A 20,615-nucleotide genomic window follows, 5' to 3' on the forward strand; every position below is an offset into this window, starting at 1 on the left:
AATACGTATTTAGCAGCGTTGTGTTGCACCCATGTTTTGAAAGTCTTTAAAACTCTTAATCTCTCTCTTATTTACAGTGAAGTAACCAACAGCCTCTTTTTCATTCTTTGGATTTGTCCTACAGACAATAAACTAGTCTAAGCTAGTGTTGAGGGGACAGATTGAAGGGGGTACAGCAAGAGTTAAGAGGAGGCTGTAAGTGAATTAATAATATGGAGAGCATGCTTTCACTTATACCTTATTACACCCTTCTGCTCTTCCCTTTTCAGCTTTCCCTGATGGCCTAACTGCAAGTAGCATAATATTAGACTCTTAGAACTTGTCTACAGTAAGGACACTGATGGTACTATCGGTTCAATGGCTCCAGTGGGAGACCTACCTTCCAAGACTCTAGAGGCTTCCAGATCAAACCAACAGTTTACACAGTGGTAAAACAACAAAAGCCTCTAGATATGTCTATGCTGAGACACTTGTTGCTATCAGTGGTGCTGTTGGATCAGAGCTGACGGTGGTGGAAATCTCTCATGCAGTTCCCTAATGTAGATATGGCCATGGACTCAGTAGCCAGTGGGACAGATTCAAAGGTGATATGTAAGCTTATGCGTTAAGTGGATGTATATTTTTCACAAACTGAATCTAAGTTGAGCATACCTGTTGAAGATAATTGAGATAAGAGATACATTACATTAGTTAGGGTTTCTTAGATTCACTTAGATGTGTCTCTGAATTTGGACCTGTGAGTAGAAGCCACCGCTTTTTTTAAACTGAGAAAGAAATAGCAAGGAAAGTTACAGAAGATAAAGTGAATATTTAACTTATTTATAACACAGTATTTTTAAGGTACTGTGTCCTTTTTATTCTTCAAGTGCTTGCTCATGTCCATTCCATATTAGGTGTGTGTGGTTGCCACATGCATGGGTGCTGGAAGTTTTTCCCCCAGCAGTATCCGTAAGGGACTGGCTCTGGTACCCCTTGGAGTAACGTGCACATGCTGCAGAATAAATGGCGCCTCCGGCTCCCTTCAGTTCCTTCTTGCCGCCAGTGATGGTGCTGGAACATCTGCTGCTTCAGCTAATGTTGTCTCGAACTGTGCAGAACTTGTAGTATAGTTGTTGACAGTGACCCTTAGTAGTAGTTTGTAAAGTTCTTGTAGTCCCAAACGGGACTCAGCTGGGGGACAGGGCATGCCCTGGACTCCAGGCTTTAAGCCCTGCTATCGCTGAAAATCACCTATGCCCATCAGCGATCCACATAACAGTTGCCTTGGGTGCTTAGGCGAAGGGCACATAAGTGACAAGTGTCGTATCTAGGACAAAGAAGGAGCACGATATCCGTCTCAAAGTGCTCCTAATGGAGTCGGTACTCACTCCAGCACCAGAGCAGCCGCCCGGCTCTGCACCGACTACCAGGCCTCCGTCCACAAGATAGCACCAGTCTCCCTCCACAGCTCCGGTCAAGAAGCTTAAAAAGACTGAGGGGAAGATCTCCTACCTCAAGGAAAGGAGAGGGCTGGGGAAGTTGGGCCCCAGCTCAAGTCAAGCAGTGCGGCCCATCCCATACTTCGCCTACGACTTTGAGTTGCTCAAGAGATGCTGATGCACCTGGTGCTTCCCACACCGGCTCCCGTGGTACCCCGGCCTCAGGGAAAACCTGCATTGGGACCTATGCATGTCCCCACCTCAGTGGCACTCTTCCCCATCAAGAGGGGGGTCCTGCCATCGCTTGCCCACCTGAGGCCGTCACACCTCAGGATTAGAGAGGCAAGCTCAGTGGAGCCCTCTTCGGTCTCCGCACCTGGGGCACCAATCAAGGGACTCAAGGCATACCTCGCTGATAGATTAGCACAGCCTCTGAGGCACGCGCCACCCGTCAAGATCTATGGGACGAGCCCCGACCATCTGCAAGGGCCCGATACTGATCACGGGATCGATTGGGGATCCGAGACCACCAGGCCATTATCGCCCATCTCCAAGAAGGAGGTTGCCGTACTCAGGAAGATCCTTTCAGCAACTGGCCAGTGGTAGCTCCTGGGCCCATTCGACATACTGGTCGAGTAGTGTGAGGTGGGGATTGCTGGGTGTCCAACTCAGATCCTCCAATCGCTGTCAGTCCCTGAGACCTCGAACAAGATGGCCCGGCTTGCTCGGACATGTTGGCTTCGGGACGCAGTGACTGGCACCGGTCAGACAAGAGCCAACGCTCTGTCCAATCCTGGTTGCCCGGTACCGACTGCTTATAGCGTCGGCACGGAGTGACGTTCCCTGACTGCGGGACAAGCCCTGGTACTTGCGGTGCTACCTACGTCATCAGCACCGAAACCTGTCCCATGGCCCAAAGCGCAGTGACCAGTGCTATGGTACCCATGGGGGTTCTCCCAACCTTCCCAGGCTGCTCAGTTTGTCTCGGAGAGGGCAGCAGCCTCAGTATCCCATCCCTCTCTAGTGCTCGAGGCTTCTGGGGGTAAGACCCCACAGGTCCAGGAGGACCCAGGGGAGCAAGTTGCTGAACAACCAATGGACGTGGAGGTTCCTGCGGCACTGGCAATATGTGGCAAGCCGTGGCCAAGTTTGAAGGGTCACTCCCTGAGGCTTCCAAGAAGGAGTTCTGATCGATCCTCGAGGAGGGAACAACTGCGGCCAGGACAGTCCTCCTGGTGGCATCAGATGCCACTGATTGCTGCTGCCCGCACCATGGCTTCCACTACCTCCATGTGGCAAGCCTCCTGTCTGCTGCTCTCTGCATTGTCTACTGAGGCCCAGCAGTCAATGCAGGACTTGCCCTTCGATGGCTGAGCCCTATTTGCGAAGCAAACACATAGCAAGTTGCATAGCCTCAAGGACTCCCGCACCACCCTGAAAACCCTGGGTCTCTACATCACAGCCCTGGTGCGTAAGCGATTCAAACCACAGCAGCCTTAGGGCCGGGGAGCCAGCCTCAGCAGTACCAGCTCCACAAATGAGCTAAGGGCTACAAGCACCACCCGCCTCTGTCCAGTCAGGCTTGACCTGTAACAAGTAAGGGGCCAAATGGTTATTTTGAGGGTGCGTCTGAGGGTGACCTACCCGACTATTCCCCAGATCCATCTTTCCCAGTGTTCTCCCATCTTTCCCAGTAGTTCCTCCCTACTTGAAAAGCTATAACTTCGGACCCCTGGGTCCTCAGCACAGTGGAGCAGGGTTATACCCTCCAGTTCCTTTCTACCCCTGCTTCCCACCCACCTTCCCCGTCCCTCTTAGGGACCTTTCTCACGAGAGTCTCCTTGCACAGGAGGTAAAGGGGTTACAACAGCTGGGTGCAGTGGAAGAAGTTCCTCTTGAGTACAGGAACAAGGGGTTCTATTTCCGGTACTTTTTAATCCCAAAGGCCCAGGACAGTCTATGACCCATCCTGGACCTGCGAGACCTCAACAAGTACCTAAGGACGCTACAGTTCCGCATGGTCTCCCTGGCTTCTGTCATCCCCCTCCCTGCATTCGGGAGACTGGTATGCCACCCTCGACTTGAAGGACGCATAGTTCCACATAACGCTCTTTCAAGGACACAGACACTTCCTCCAGTTTACAGTGGGGCCCCACCACTACCAGTTTGCGGTCCTCTCGTTTGGCCTGGCAACAACATGGAGAGTATTTACCAACTGCATGTCAGTGGTAGCCGCTTACTTCAGGCGCCGGGGTATCCAGATCTACATGTATCTCAACGACTGGCTGGTCAAGGGCAGCTCCAGGTCTCAAATCCAAAGGGATTTTGCAGTGCTTCAAGCCACGTGCTGCTCCCTGGGTCTCCTAGTAAATGACAAAGTAAACGTTGGTGCCTGGACAAAGGATAGAGTTAATCGGAGCGTTCCTCGCCTGGACCTGCGCGAGAGCGTTCCTGCCGGTAGAAGGATTTCGGGCCTTGACAGACCTCATCGTGGAAGTGTCCCCATTCCCCCTGACTACAGCCAAGGTCTGCCTGCGCCTGCTGTGCCACATGACAGCCTGCACATACATTGTCCACCATGCCAGGCTCTGGATGCGGCCCCTGCAGGAATGGCTGACAGCATTCCCAGTCTAGGGATCACCGGGAAAAGATAGTGACCATCCCCCCCAGCAGTACTTACCTCACTGTGATGGTGGACCAATCGTGAGAAGGTCCTAGAGGGAGTTCCATTCAACATTCTCTCCCCCCCCCACTCCATCGAGTTGGTGTCAGACTCCTTGGCTGGGGTGTGCACCTCTGAGATCTTCAGACCCAGGGTATGTGGTCCCCGGAGGAGATGACGCTCCACATAAACGTCAAAGAACTCAGAGTGGTCCGATTAGTGTGCCGCATCTGTGGTAGCGTATGTGGTCCCTGGAGGAGCGGACCTATTCAGAGGCGGTCCAACAGGTCCTCCTGGGAAGTAGGAAGCCCTCAACTAGATTGACGTACCTGGCCAAGTAAACAAGGTTTTCCTGCTGGGCATCTGAGTGTGGCATCTCTCCTTCGTGTTCTTCAATACAGGCTGTCCTAGACTATCAGCTTCATTTGAGGACCAGGGCCTGGCGCACACGTCCATTAGAGTGCATCTCGCAGCCATCTCCACTTTTTACCTGCTGATCCAAGGACAGATGGAGTTTTGCAATGACATGGCAGTCAGGTACACACTCCTGTCCTGCAGTGGGATCTTAACTTGGTCCTCTCTAAGCTCACGGGCCCTTTTCGAGTTGCTGGGTTCCTGCTCCCTTTCCCACCTATCATGGAAGTTCACGTTCCTGGTGGCAGTGATGTTGGCGAAATGAGTCTCTGAAATTAGAGCCTTGACCTCAGAACTGGTGTACACGGTCATCTACAAGGACAAGGTTCAGCTGCAGCCCCACCCGGCCTTCCTGCCGAAGGTGGTGTCCACCTTCCATATGAGCCAGGACATCTTCCTCATGATGTTCTGTCCCAAACCGCACAAGACCAGTGAAGAAAGGCACTTCATATGCTGGACATCCAAAGGGCTTTGGCTTTTTACTTAGAACGTACCAAACGTTTCCATAAATCAACTCAGCTCTTCATCGCTACAGTGGATAGGATGAAGGGCCTGCCAGTGTCCTCGCAGAGGATTTCCAATTGGATTACCTCGTGCATAAAGATGAGTTATGACCTGGTGGGGGTTCTGCTGCCACCGGTTTTAGAGCCCACTTGACTACGGCTCAGGTGTCTTTAGCCTTCCTGGCGCACATCCCTATCCAGGACATCTGTAGAGCTGCAACGTGGTCCTCTGTCCACATGTTCACGGTTCATTATGCCATCAGTCAGCAGGCCAGTTGCAATCTATACAGCTGTGAACTCCTACCCACCTCCAGGGGTACTGCTTTGGAGTCATAGAATCATAGAATATCAGGGTTGGAAGGGACCCCAGAAGGTCATCTAGTCCAACCCCCTGCTCAAAGCAGGACCAATTCCCAGTTAAATCATCCCAGCCAGGGCTTTGTCAAGCCTGACCTTAAAAACCTCTAAGGAGTCACCTAATGTGGAATGGACATGAGCAAGCACTCGAAGAAAAGACAGCTACCTTTTCCATAACCGGTGTTCTTTGAGATGTGTTTCTCATGTCCATTCCATGACCCACCCTCCCTCCCCCACTGTCAGAGTTTCCGGCAAGAAGGAAATGAGAGTGGGGGGAGCCGGCGGCACCCCTTTCACTGCCGTATGTGCCTGTCGCTTAGGGGGCACCAGAGCTGGTCCCCAAACATACTGCTGAGGGAAAAGCTTCTGGCACCAGTGCATGTGGTGAGCACACACACCTAATATGGAATGGACATGAATAACGCATCTCCAACACCAATTCCGGAAAAGGTAACTCTCATTTTTCTGTTGCTGTGTCATCAAAATCCCTAAACGTATGAGCCCTTTGAAAGGACAAAACTGAAACAGGATTTTCTGTAGTTTCCTAGATAGTAAATAGTTTGGAGTTCAAGCTAATTGGAATTTTTCAGATAACTGCCCTGCAGGCAGTTGACTTCCCCACTGTTACCGGGGAGAGGACTTGAATGATTGCTGAAGTGTTTCAGGGTATGGTGGCAAACAATGAAAATTTCCATGTTCTCTCTGAGATTTTTGCTGGGTACTGCAGGCTCTTTGAGATTCCCTTCTGCAGAACATAGTATAGTGCAGGTTTCATTGCAGGAACTTGCAGAACTCAACAATTACCTCTCTAAAGAGTGTCACACTGTATTCTGAATAGTTGCTCTGAAATGCTGACTATCTGCCTTGTGACAATGTGTGTTAAACAAGATGTCAATTGTAGTGGAGTCTGAGGGTAAAATCATTAATGTATATTAGGTGTTCAGATGCCACGGTGATGTTCCAGTTATGATATTTTAAAACTATAACAATCAGTAATTGATCAATAAAGCAACTTCATATGCAGGGATAGGGATCCGTAATAGAGAGAGCTCCTGTTACTCTAACTTTTAACATTTTACATGACACTGAGGAAAAGAATAGCAACTAAAATTTTCAGTACAACCACTGAATGTCGAGCCATTTCTCATTTGGAAATATTGAACCTTCTGCATATTGCCTCTGAACTCAATTCTGTTTTAAAGTAAAATTTTAGAGCACAGCTAGATTTACCCTGCTAGTTTTTTTTACTCGAGTGCTTTTTCTGACTTTTGAGCCACAAAATCTGGAAAAAAATAGATTTGCCCACGATGAGGTTATGTGATCTTTATTTAATCAGGCCCCTTTCATATTTGATTAAATGCAGTTTACTCTTTTCTAGAGTACTCTCCACACAGCCATGTAATTAAGATTTTTCCCTCCTTGAAAGACGCCAACAGAACTTCATGAACCTGAAGTGGTGTGATTACTGGTTAGTTGTGGCATGTGTGTGCTCAGGCCATCTGCACTGAGTTCAGGCTTGAGGTCTGATTAGCAGCATTAAAAATCAGGCCACTTATGTAGGTATCTCATTAGAGACTTAGGTGATTTTCAGCCATCCAAGTTTGCAAATTATGGTTGTATAGTCCACACCGGTAACTTCCCAAGTTTTGTGCAGATGATAGTGACCGTAAGTGTCTCTGTTGCTTGAAGACAAAAAATTAAGCCAGAATGTAAGTTCAGAATTAAAATGAGTGCTAGCTTCTTTGGGTCTGATAACAAAATAATGTTAAATTACTGATTGCTTTGCTGAGAGCTTGCTATGTGAGTCACAGTAATATTTAAATTTAATTTGCAAAATCACTTGCATTGTAACACTTTCCTTAGTTGTCATGCTAAACATTGCTTGTTAATTGTTCATATCTAAGCTTAGGGTCTGATCTTGCAGTCTTTTTGTAAAGAAAACTCCTGTTGAAATCCAGGATTCAGACTGGGTCAGTATCACTTTAATAAAAAACTGATTTTTTTTTTGTATGTCATGATTTGTTTTTCTTTTTTCTGCACAGATGATCGTGTGGCTGGAGAAAATGCTTGATAAAATAATTAGCATTTTCATAATATTTTTGCTAGTGATAGGAACGCTTCTGCTAGCCCTGCTCCTTACGGCAAAGGTACAGTGCACCAAGAATGATAATCAGTTCTTTTAATCCCTTTTTTAAATGAAAATGTTACTGATGTTTGTGCTGCACTAAACTAAATATTTTTAAAAGCCCTTCTGCTTTAATCAAATGTTCTTCAGTCTATCTTGTTAATACTAATACGTATAGATGAAGAAAAAAAATTTGTGTATGCAAAGTGTGTCACCCTAGTAAACTGTGAAGTAGCAGAATTGTGAGCCATATTATAATTTTACAGTACTAGTACTCGAATTATTTTGCAACCTATTATAGCTGCTCAGTTTCAATGAGTAAGGGAGAACACCTCAGATTCCTTAGCATCAGCGTTATGCTGGTGTAAATTATTGCAGTAGAATATTAATATTGTGAAACTACTTACCAATTTTTATGTGAAGAATGATATTTGGATGCATTGAAGATCATTTTCAGCATAAATCTGTGGAAATAAGGGAAGAGCATACATTTCTATATAAGAACTTCTGCATCTCACACTCGTAAATATTTGTGAGGTGTGTAGGTACACATGCCCATATGTAACTGTCAGTTTTGATCTCATGACGCCACATTTTCAAGGTCAGATTTTCTCAGACTGATTTTCACTATGCAGCTACTCTTTCTTCCCAGTAGAGGTCACTCATTTAATGTAAAGTTCTTTTTTTTTAAACTCCTGAAGAATTCTGAGCCACTGCACATGTGCCCTGCAGAATTTTTTTTTCTCCGCAGAAAATTCATTCTGCCAGAGAGGCACTGCAGTTACACCCTTTGCCCACTAGGGGCTACTGTGGTGCCAGAACTGAGGGCAGCTGCTCCCAGTCAGGTTAACCAACCACGAAGAGGGGAGAGGGGGGAGAAGAGGTTGAGTTCCTCACAGTGTCCTGCTCATGGGGCCAGGTGAGGAGGCATGGGATGTGTGAGGGACAGACAGGTGGGGCACATGGGGCTGCTGGGGGGTGTCACAGACGGGGGTTCAGAAGGGCTAGTGGGGGACAGACCGGTGTGAGGGCTGAATGGGAGTGGGGGTGCAGGGCCACATGGGGATGGAGGAGGAGGAGTGGCTGAGTGAGGGTACATGGAGATGAGGGGAAAGGGCTGGCTAAGTGGGGGTGCAGGGACACATGGGGACATGGGCAGATGTGCCTGACTGAATGAGAGAGGCTAGGGGTCAGCCAGGGAAGGCTCCCCAACTCTGTAACAATCCCTCCCCTCTTCCCCCGAAAACCTATTTCATACTTAAAATATCAGGGTTGGAAGGGACCTCAGGAGGTCATCTAGTCCAACCTCCTGCTCAAAGCAGGACCGATCCCCGACTAAATCATCCGAGCCAGGGCTTCGTCAAGCCTGACCTTAACTTCTAGGGAAGGAGATTCCACCACCTCCCTAGGTAACGCATTCCAGTGTTTCACCACCCTCCTAGTGAAAAAATTTTTCCTAATATCCAACCTAAATCTCTCCCCACTGCAACTTGAGACCATTACTCCTTGTTCTGTCGTCTGCTACCACTGAGAACAGTCTAGAGCCATCCTCTTTGGAACCCCCTTTCAGGTAGTTGAAAGCAGCTATCAAATCCCCCCTCATTCTTCTCTTCTGAAGACTAAACATCCCCAGTTCCCTCAGCCTCTCCTCATAAGTCATGTGTTCCAGTCCCCTAATCATTTTTGTTGCCCTCCGCTGGGCTCTTTCCAATTTTTCCCCATCCTTCTTGTAGTGTGGGGCCCAAAATTGGACACACTACTCCAGATGAGGCCTCACCAGTGTCGAATAGAGGGGAACGATCACGTCCCTCGATCTGCTGGCAATGCCCCTACTTATACATCCCAAAATGCCATTGGCCTTCTTGGCAACAAGGGCACACTGTTGACTCATATCCAGCTTCTCGTCCACTGTAACCCCTAGGTCCTTTTCTGCAGAACTGCTGCCAAGCCATTCGGTCCCTAGTCTGTAGCGGTGCATTAGATTCTTCCGTCCTAAGTGCAGGACTCTGTACTTGTCCTTGTTGAACCTCATCAGATTTCTTTTGGCCCAATCCTCCAATTTGTCTAGGTCCCTCTGTATCCTATCCCTACCCTCCAGCGTATCTATCACTCCTCCAAGTTTAGTGTCATCTGCAGACTTGCTGAGGGTGCAATCCACACCATCCTCCAGATCATTTATGAAGATATTGAACAAAACCGGCCCCAGGACCGACTCCTGGGGCACTCCACTTGATACCGGCTGCCAACTAGACATGGAGCCATTGATCACTACCCGTTGAGCCCGACAATCTAGCCAGCTTTCTGTCCACCTTTATAGTCCGTTCTTCCAGCCCATACTTCTTTAACTTGCTGGCAAGAAGACTGTGGGAAACCGTGTCAAAGGCTTTGCTAAAGTCAAGGAACGACATGTCCACTGCTTTCCCTTCATCCACAGAGCCAGTTATCTCATCATAGAAGGCAATTAGATTAGTCAGGCATGACTTGCCCTTGGTGAATCCATGCTGGCTGTTCCTGATCACTTTCCTCTCCTCTAAGTGCTTCAGAATTGATTCCTGGAGGACCTGCTCCATGATTTTTCCAGGGACTGAGGTGAGGCTGACTGGCCTGTAGTTCCTAGGATCCTCCTTCTTCCCTTTTTTAAAGATGGGCACTACATTAGCCTTTTTCCAGTTATCTGGGACCTCCCCCGATCGCCATGAGTTTTCAAAGATAATGGCCAATGGCTCTGCAATCACATCCGCCAACTCCTTTAGCAGTCTCAGATGCAACGATGTGACGATGTGACGCAGCAGGGAGGGGGGAGTGTTGACCTGGGAATGTGCCCTGGGGACGGGAGACCTGAGAGCCTGTCACCTGAGCCAGGAGGGGGAGGGGGAGGTGACACCTCTGCCCAGGAATGTGGATGGAGGCTGCAGCAGGGAACCTGCTCGGTGGGTTTAGTTTCAGTTTGGGGCTGGGTGGAGGAACACAGGGAACCCCAGGGCTGGGGTCTAAGCTCCCTGCTCCCCCAGAAGGACTTCACTGAGGGGTCCTGGGTGTACCCACAAGCTCTGTTTTGGACTGTGTTCCTGTTGTCCAATAAACCTTCTGTTTTACTGGCTGGCTGAGAGTCTCAGTGAATCCCAGGAAGAGGGGTGCAGGGCCTGGACTCCCCCACACTCCGTGACAACTGGTGGCAGCGGTGGGATCTACTGCACCCCGTGAACGGCGCTTCCTGCAGTAAGTGACTGGGGAACAGTAAAACGAAGGGGGATTGACGGGGACCAGGCGTGCTGAAGATTCAGAGAGAGACGGTTTCAGGGGGCGGTTAACCCCTGGGAGTGTGTGACCAGAGAGAAGGACTTTTGCAGTAACAGGGTCCCCCGGGGGATTGCAGCGAGCGGTCCCAGGGGCGGAGGAGTCTGCAGCTCGACCCTGGCAAAGAGGTGGTGACCTCAAGAAGGACTGGCACACTAGGGGCTTTTCCTGGAAACCGTGGACAGCTGCCCGGCCTGCGAGTGGCCAGCTGGGAGATGTACGCTAAACGCCTTAAGAGCGACCTGGTGGAGCTGTGCAGGCAGAGAGGGCTGCGTGTCGGGAGGTCCACCAAGGAACAGCTGATTGCCCAGCTGGAGGAGAGGGATCGCTTGGATGACCCGATCCCTGTCCCTGAGGGAAGCCGCCCGGCGGACGCAGCGTGGGCCCTGGGGCCTGACCAGGCTGGGAGGGGTCAGACTGCTGCCCAGGACACCCCGAGACCCTTCCTACCTATGCCTGGGGGAGGGGTTGTGGGAAGCCCAGCGAATACCGAGGGCCCCCTGACCCCAGCAGCCAGCAGGGGATCCTCCCAGCGGAGCTCCCCATCCCTGGAGCGGATGCGGCTGGAATGGGAGAGGGAGAGGAAAATGAGGGAGCTGGAGGATCATGAGAAACAACGTCAACATGAGGAGAAACAACGTCAACATGAGCAGGAGGAGAAGGCGAGGGAGCGTCAGGAGAAGGAGAGGGAACGTCAACATGAGCAGCAGGAGAAGGAGAGGGAGCGTCAGGAGAAGGAGAGGGAACGTCAACATGAGCAGCAGGAGAAGGAGAAACAAAGACAGCATGAACTGGAGCTGGCCAGGCTGAGGAGCAGTGGGGCCCCGGCTGCGGTGAGTGAGGGGGGACCCAAGACTGCAAGGAGCTTTGATAAGTGCTTCCTGGCCCAGCGGAAGGAGGGGGAGGACATAGATAGCTTCCTGACGGCCTTTGAGAATGCCTGCGAGCTGCACAGGGTTGACCCTGCAGACAGGCTCCAGTTCCTCACCCCCTTACTGGACCCCAAAGCCGTGGAGGTCTACAGCCGGATGACAGGGGCAGAGGCAGGGGACTATGAACTGTTCAAACAGGCCCTGCTCCGTGAGTTTGGGCTGACCCCCGAGATGTACCGGAGAAGGTTCCGGAGTCAGCGTAAAACGCCTGAGGTCACCTACCTACAACTGGTCAACAGGATGCAGGGATATGCCCGCAAGTGGACAGCGGGGGCCCAAACTAAAGAGGACCTGTTTGTACTGGAGCACCTGTATGAACAGTGCCCTTCCGACCTGAGGCTGTGGCTGGTGGACAAAAAGCTCGCGAACCCCCAGCATGCAGGGCAGCTGGCCGACGAGTTTGTGAACAGTCGGTCAGGGGGTAGCCGGGAGGAGTCCCAAAAGAACAGGCCCCCCCGATGCAGAGAGAGAGTCACCATGGGGCCTCCCAGCGGGGAAATAGGGAGAACCCCCTCCAAAGGGGAACGCCTGGTGTCGGGCCCCTCCGACCCGTTCGAGGGGACCAACGTGACCTGAGCTGCTATCACTGTGGCCAGAGAGGCCACGTACGGGCCCAGTGCCCCGGGCTCAGGGACAAACTGAGCAGACCCAACCTACCCAGGGTTAACTGGGTAGGGACTCAGCTGGACGAGGGGCAGGCGACCCAGGAAAGGGGGGCTACCAGTTTGCCACCTGCTCAGGAGGGAAGAGTACCCCCAGCCAGCCCCGCCAGAGGGCTGGAGGCTCTGGACTCAGGGTGCTCGGTTTACAGGATGGGTGCGGGGCTGTCCCTCCGGAGAGAGTGCCTTGTTCCCCTGGAAGTGGATGGGAGGAAGGTCAATGGATACTGGGATACGGGCGCGGAGGTGACGCTGGCCCGGCCCGAGGTGGTGGCCCCAGATCGGGTGGTGCCCAACACCTACCTGACCCTGACGGGGGTGGGCGGGACCCCATTTAAGGTGCCTGTGGCAAGGGTACACCTGAAATGGGGGACCAAGGAGGGCCCCAAGGATGTGGGGGTACACCACCATTTGCCCACTGAAGTTTTGATGGGGGGAGACCTAGAGGACTGGCCAAGCGACCCCCAGACCGCCCTGGTTGTGACCCGTAGCCAGAGCCGGCGAGGGGCACTGCGACCTGACCCTGGGGAGGGTACCACACTGGAGGCGTGAGACCCTACTCAGGTGGGGAGGGAGCGCCGAGGGGCACGGCTCAGAGAGGCTGCGGCCTCAGACCTGGCCACGGAGGGGGAACCGGGCCCCATCCCTTCCCCAGCCGCTGAGTTCCAGGCCGAGTTGAGGAAAGATCCCTCCTTGCAGAAGCTCAGGGACCTGGCCGACCTCAGTGAGGGACGGACCATGAGGAGAGGCTGCCAGGAGAGGTTCCTGTGGGAGAAGGGGTTCCTGTACCGAGAATGGGCTCCCCCAGGGGAAGGGGAGTCCTGTGGGATCAGGAGGCAGCTGGTGGTCCCACAGAAGTACCGCCGCAAGCTCCTGTCCCTGGCCCATGACATCCCCCTCGCAGGGCACCAGGGAATCCGGCGCACCCGGCAGAGGTTGCTACAGAACTTTTACTGCCCCGGGGTCTTTACCACCATCCGGCAGTATTGCCGATCCTGTGACCCCTGTCAGAGGGTGGGGAAGGCCCAGGACAAGGGGAAAGCGGCGTTGAGACCTTTGCCCATCATAGAGGAGCCTTTCCAGAAGGTGGCCATGGACATCGTGGGGCCTCTCAGCAAGACGACCCGGTCGGGGAAGAAATACATTCTGGTGGTGGTAGATTTCGCCACCCGCTACCCCGAGGCAGTGCCCTTAGCTTCCATTGAAGCAGACACCGTGGCAGATGCGCTCCTGACCATTTTCAGCCGAGTGGGGTTCCCCAGGGAAGTCTTGACAGACCAAGGCTCCAACTTCATGTCGGCCCTGCTCCGGTGCTTGTGGGAGAAATGTGGGGTCCGGCATGACTGGGCCTCAGCGTATCACCCCCAGTCCAATGGGCTGGTGGAGAGGTTTAACGGGACGCTAAAGATGATGCTGAAAACCTTTATGAACCAGCACCCGCAGGATTGGGACAAGTACTTACCTCACCTGCTGTTCGCGTACAGGGAGGTGCCCCAGGAGTCTACCGGATTTTCGCCTTTCGAACTGTTATATGGAAGGAGGGTGAGGGGCCCCCTGGACCTGATGAGAGACGAGTGGGAGGGGAAGGCCACTCCCGATGGAGAGTCAGTGGTGGAGTATGTCCTGACCTTCCGAGAGAGACTGGCTGAACTCATGGGCCTGGCCAGGGAGAATCTGGCCAGAGCCCAGAGGAAGCAGAAGGTCTGGTATGACCGCACGGCGCGGGCCCGTGCCTACGCCACCGGGGATCAGGTGATGGTTCTCATCCCCGTGAGAAAGAACAAACTACAGGCCGCCTGGGAGGGCCCGTTCAAGGTCGTCAAGCAGCTCAATGAGGTAAACTATGTGGTGGAGCTGTCGAACCGGGCCCACCACCGCCGGGTGTACCATGTGAATATGATGAAGCCATATTATGCCAGGGGGAATGTGGTGTTAGCTGTGTGTGGTCAGTGGGAGGAGCAGGGAGATGACCCTTTAGTAGATCTATTCCCTGGGACCAGAGCTGGTTCCCCCCTGGAAACAATCCCCCTCTCGGATCAGCTCACCCCTGCCCAGCAAGCTGAGGTCAGGGGGGTGCTGCATCCGTACCGACAGCTGTTTTCCAACCAGCCTGGACGCACTAATCTGACTGTCCACCGGGTGCAGACAGGGTCGCACCCGCCGATAAGATGCTCCCCCTTCTGAGTCACAGGGAAAACTGCTCAGGACCTGGAAAGAGAGGTCCGGGACATGCTGGCTTTGGGGGTGATCCAGCCATCGGCCAGCCCTTGGGCCTCGCCGGTGGTGCTGGTCCCCAAAAAGGATGGGTCAGTCCGGTTCTGTGTGGACTATCGGAAGCTCAATGCCATCACTGTATCGGATGCCTACCCCATGCCCAGGCCGGACGAGCTCCTAGACAAGCTGGGAGGAGCTCGGTACCTTACCACCATGGACCTTACAAAGGGCTACTGGCAAGTGCCGCTGGATGCAGATGCCCGGCTGAAATCGGCCTTTATCACCCCTCTGGGGCTCTGAGTTTCTGACCCTGCCTTTCGGCCTCAAGGGAGCGCCGGCCACCTTCCAGCGCCTGGTGGACCAGCTCCTGAGGGGGATGGAGAGTTTTGCCGTGGCGTATATTGACGACATCTGTGTCTTTAGCCAGACCTGGGAGGACCACGTGTCCCAGGTTAGACAAGTGCTGGACCGACTCCAGGGGGCTGGGCTGACTGTCAAAGCGGAGAAGTGCAAGGTGGGGATGGCTGAAGTATCTTACCTGGGCCATCGGGTGGGGAGCGGCCGCCTAAAGCCGGAACCGGCCAAGGTGGAGGTGATCAGAGACTGGCCCGCTCCCCACACCAAAAAGCAGGTCCAAGCCTTTATTGGGATGGCAGGATACTACCGAAGATTTGTGCCCCACTTTAGCGCCATAGCCACCCCCATCACTGAGCTATGCAAGAAGGGGAAGCCAGACAAGGTGGTCTGGACCGAGCAGTGCCAGGAGGCTTTCCGGGCGCTGAAGGAGGCTCTGGTCAGTGGCCCAGTTCTAGCAAACCCAGACTTTGACAAGCCCTTTGTGGTGTTCACCGACGCCTCCGACACGGGACTGGGGGCGGTGTTAATGCAGGAGGATGAAAAGGGGGAGAGACACCCCATCGTGTACCTGAGCAAGAAGTTGCTACCCCGGGAGCAACACTACGCGGCCATCGAGAAGGAGTGCCTGGCCATGGTGTGGGCCCTCAAGAAACTAGAGCCCTATCTCTTCGGGCGACACTTCACCGTGTACACCGACCACTCTCCCCTGACCTGGCTGCACCAGATGAAAGGAGCCAACGCCAAGCTCCTGAGGTGGAGCCTGCTCCTGCAGAATTACGACATGGACGTGGTCCACGTGAAGGGAAGTGCCAACCTGATAGCGGAGGCGCTGTCCCGGAGAGGGGGCTCCAAACTTCCCCAGGTCACTGGTCACAGTGACCCCGCTCAGTTCAGTCTCGAAGGGGGGAGAGATGTGACGATGTGACGCAGCAGGGAGGGGGGAGTGTTGACCTGGGAATGTGCCCTGGGGACGGGAGACCTGAGAGCCTGTCACCTGAGCCAGGAGGGGGAGGGGGAGGTGACACCTCTGCCCAGGAATGTGGATGGAGGCTGCAGCAGGGAACCTGCTCGGTGGGTTTAGTTTCAGTTTGGGGCTGGGTGGAGGAACACAGGGAACCCCAGGGCTGGGGTCTAAGCTCCCTGCTCCCCCAGAAGGACTTCACTGAGGGGTCCTGGGTGTACCCACAAGCTCTGTTTTGGACTGTGTTCCTGTTGTCCAATAAACCTTCTGTTTTACTGGCTGGCTGAGAGTCTCAGTGAATCCCAGGAAGAGGGGTGCAGGGCCTGGACTCCCCCACACTCCGTGACAAACGCGTCCGGCCCCATGGACTTGTGCTCGTCCAGCTTTTCTAAATAGTCCCGAATCACTTCTTTCTCCACAGAGGGCTGGTCGCCTTCTCCCCATGCTGTGCTGCCCAGTGCAGTAGTCTGGGAGCTGACCTTGTTCGTGAAGACAGAGGCAAAAAAAGCATTGAGTACATTAGCTTTTTCCACATCCTCTTGTCACTAGGTTGCCTCCTTATTCAGTAAGGGGCCCACGCTTTCCTTGACTTTCTTCTTGTTGCTAACATACCTGAAGAAACCCTTCTTGTTACTCTTAACATCTCTTGCTAGCTGCAACTTCTCCCACCCATACCCAACAGCCATCCAGGTTCACTCCCATGCTGCTCCTTCCCAGCAATTACTTTCCTCTCCCTCAGCTCCTCCATTACCCTGACTCCCGCAAACCTTTGCACTGCTTCTTAGTGGTGTGGTAAATGCATTCTGTATTGTAGTTTAAATGAATTATTGCTCAAAGTTCAGTATTAATATGCATAATAAGGAATCTATTTGTCAAAAAACATTTCCTGAATCTTTTTTGTCTGTATTGTTACAGACATACTTGTTGACAGGTATTTTGAAATTACCAAAATAATTGAAACTGGCGTGATTATATTGTTAGTTTGAAAATAAAATATGCAGAATTTTAAACTTTTTGGCGCAGAATTCCCCCAGAAGTATTTTTTGCTGCTTTGTGTTCATACTAAGTATTTATTTGATCATCTTTGCTTATACTGTTGTTTTTTATTACAGAACCCATGTGGTCATTCAGTCTGCCGTTTATGTCAGTTTCCTTTTTCATATGATGTGGAATTTATAAAGAATATTGAGTATATGAAATCATAAATGTTAGCAGAGTTGTAAAAATTTACCACAAAACTATGTGCCTAAGTCTACTTTAAGATATTTCCAAGTAACACCTTTGATAAGAAATATATTTTTAGTCTAGAATTAACATAGTAATGTATTTTACAGCATAGCTGATCATTGTAGAACAGAAAATGGAGTGGCTTTCACATTTCTTCTATCTATGGCTCAAAATTTAAATCACAAGCTATGCTTTGTATCTCAGAACTTGAAATTACAATTTACAGTTACTTTAGGATTATGTAGATTCTTTGACATAGGTATCTTACTACCAGTGTGTCTACATCACAGTTGGGAAAACAATCTGCAATTTCTGGTTAGTTTGCCACTTGTGTACATATGGCCCAAATTCACAAAAGTGGCTGGTAATTTTGGATTCACGAATTTTTGGATGCAGGAATTCAGACCTCTTAAAGGAACCCCACTTTGAAAGAGTGCTCAGTGTCTTTCTGCCTTGAAATATTTTAAGGGCCTGATTTTTCACAAGTTGAGCACCAGAAATCATCAATCACTCTTAAAAATGTAGATTTAAATATCTTGTTCTGTTAATTTAGGGTGGGTGCTAATTTGTATTACATAACACTCCATATTCTTTCTTTTGTCTGTATTCAGGTACATCAAGAGAGCGTTCACTTGATTCAAGTCACAAGCAGCTTGATCAATGAGACTGTAGCCAATCACCCAGAGTGGGCAAAGTAAGAATGCTGAAATTAAGAGACTAGAGTAGATAAACAAGTTTCAAGGTGCTCTTATCTACAGTTTTTATATTTTTAAAAAAGACTCCTGTGTGTTAAGAAATTAGGGTGACTATTTCAGGCACATGTATGAATGCTCCTGCTTCCCTTCCCACAAATCTGATGCTAATTTGCCTTCCAGTCTACCCCTTGGAGTAGTGATCTCTCCTGGAGCTGAAAGGGCAGATGGGAGCTGAGCCTAGTGGTTTAATTGTGGACCAGTGGTGGTAGAGAGTTGTGTAACTGCCTTCCTGGTAGCTGTTTTGAAGGAGCTTTTCTCCCCAGATTGTAGTGCAGGAGGGCAAAGGGGCAGTAGCCACATAGTCTGGACCAGAAAATTAACTGGAAAGCCCATTTACAGGATTGAGGGAATGACAGCAGAGCAAGCCCTTTAAGGATAGGGTGTTGGCTGGGAAACTCTCTTGAGGAAACAGTAAGATTGGGGGAAACTGTTTTGCAATGGATTAGAAAAAGAAAGTAATTGGTCTGGAAAACTCCTCCTTTTTTAGGGGGAATTATAAGTGAGAATAAGTGGAAGGGGGAGGAGCATGTATCTACATGTAAATGAAAAGTATGCAAGTGTGAGAGGTAGTGGGAAGATAGGAGGGAATAGTATGTGTGATAGGGAGAGCAAATAGGAAGGGAAATGAAGGGAAAATCAGTGGGGAGAGAGATGAAAAGGGGTAGTTAAGGGGAAAGGGAGGGAATCGATCAATCTGTGAAGGGAGTGCTTACAGTGGATTGTGTGAATAGCGGAGGTAGAAAAGATCAGTCTGAGGAGTGGTTTTTAGGTGATATGGTTACAGAGGTATTTTTGACGGTTGCTTTTATGCTGATTTAAACAAGTGAATTGTTGAGTACACTTTTTTTAAGCCCCAATTTGTCTAGACCAGTGATATTCAGAAAAGTGGCTCTTTAAATGTGTCTCCTGTGGCTCTTTGCAGCACATGATACTAAAACACTGTGATTTCTATTATTAACCAACCAGGATTCTTTTACTATGTATTTAACCAGTTATAGTTGATAAAATAATACTTAGTCATTTTACTGTGAGAATAATGTATATAGAACTAAATATTTCCCCATCATACAGTTTAAATATGAATATATAGTACTACAGTAAATTAAACTAATGTATTCACACTACCCAAAAGAGCCACAGTAATGTTGATAGCTAATTTGGCTCCTGAACCACTGATGTCTAAGTGTCTGGTGTAGACCCAGCTGTCATGCGCTATAGGTTCCCTAGTGCGCTTTAATGTAGTACTGTTTTTAACATAGTATGTTAAAGTGTACCAGCAGGGTCTACATAGACCAATTAATTTGCAACACAAAGCTGTGTTTAGAAATCACACCCCCGTATAGCACATTACCCCATTTAGACAAACAAGCCCCTTGTTGGTAGCTATTGTATGATTCAGCCCTTGCATTCTGTAGAGAAGGTAGAAATTAAGGCTGTCAAGTGATTAAAAAAATTAATCACGGTTAATCACGCGATTAAAAAAATAGAATACCATTTATTTAAATATTTTTGGATGTTTTCTACATTTTCAAATATGTTGATTTCAGTTATAACACAATACAAAGTGTACAGTGCTCACTTTATATTTTTGATTGCAAGTATTTGTACTGTAAAAAATAAATAAATAAACATAGTATTTTTCAATTCACCTAATACAAGTACTGTAGTGCAATCTCTTTATCATGAAAATTGAACTTACAAATGTGGAATTATGTACAAAACCTGCATTAAAAAACAAAACAATATAAAATTTTAGAGCCAGCAAGTCCACTCAGTCCTACTTCTTGTTCAGCCAATCGCTCAGGCAAACAAGGTTGTTCACATTTGCAGGAGATAATGTTCTCCACTTCCTGTTTCCAATGTTACCTGAAAATGAGAATAGGCATTCTCATGGCACTGTTGTAGCCAGCGTTGCAAGATATTTACGTATCAGATGCTCTAAAGATTCATATGTCCTTTCATGCTTCAACCACCATTCCAGAGGGCATGCGTCCATGCTGATGACAGGTTCTGCTTGATAACTATCCAAAGCAGTGCAGACTGACGCATGTTCATTTTAATCATCTGAGTCAGGTGCCATCAGCAGAAGGCTGATTTTCTTTTTGGTGGTTTGGATTCTTAGTTACTGCATCAGAGTGTTGCTCTTTTAAGGCTTCTGAAAGCATGCTCCACACCTGGTCCTTCTCAGATTTTGGAAGGTACTTCAGATTCTTAAATCTTGGGTCGAGTGCTGTAGCTATCTTTAGAAATCTCGCATTGGTACCTTCTTTGTGTGTTGTCAGATCTGCAGGGAAAGCTTTCTTAAAAGGAACATGTGCTGGGTCATCATCCGAGACTGCTATAACATGAAATATATGGCAGAATGCGGGTAAAACAGAGCAGGGGACATACTATTCTCCCCCAAGGAGTTCAGTCAAAATGTAATTAAAACATTTTTTTTAACGAGTATCATCAGCATGGAAGCATGTCCTTTGGAATGGTGGCCGAATCATGAAGGGGCATATGAATATTTAGCAAGTGTGGCACGTAAATACCTTGTAATGCCGACTACAAAAGTACCATGCAAATGCCTGTTCTCACTTTCTGGTGACGTTGTAAATAAGAAGAGAGCAGCATTATCTCCTGTAAATGTAAACAAACTTGTTTCTCTTAGTGATTGGCTGAACAAGAAGTAGGACTGAGTGGACTTTGTTTTTGTTTTTAAGTGCAGTTATGTAACAAAAAAATCTGTATT

The 20,615-nt window shown here is 49.7% G+C and overlaps 1 protein-coding gene across 1 annotated transcript in view; it reads left to right on the forward strand.

The window, feature by feature from the left end:
• The window catches only part of TMEM245 (transmembrane protein 245), a 122,954-nt gene that overhangs the window by 40,772 nt on the left and 61,567 nt on the right, over nt 1-20,615 (forward strand). The window contains exons 8-9 of the mRNA XM_074945201.1: nt 7,397-7,501; nt 17,738-17,820. Of these exons, the coding sequence (XP_074801302.1) occupies nt 7,397-7,501; nt 17,738-17,820 (188 nt within the window). The remainder of the gene's footprint in view (nt 1-7,396; nt 7,502-17,737; nt 17,821-20,615) is intronic.

Source organism: Natator depressus, chromosome 2 (assembly GCF_965152275.1).
Source record: "Natator depressus isolate rNatDep1 chromosome 2, rNatDep2.hap1, whole genome shotgun sequence".
NCBI lineage: Eukaryota > Metazoa > Chordata > Testudines > Cheloniidae > Natator > Natator depressus.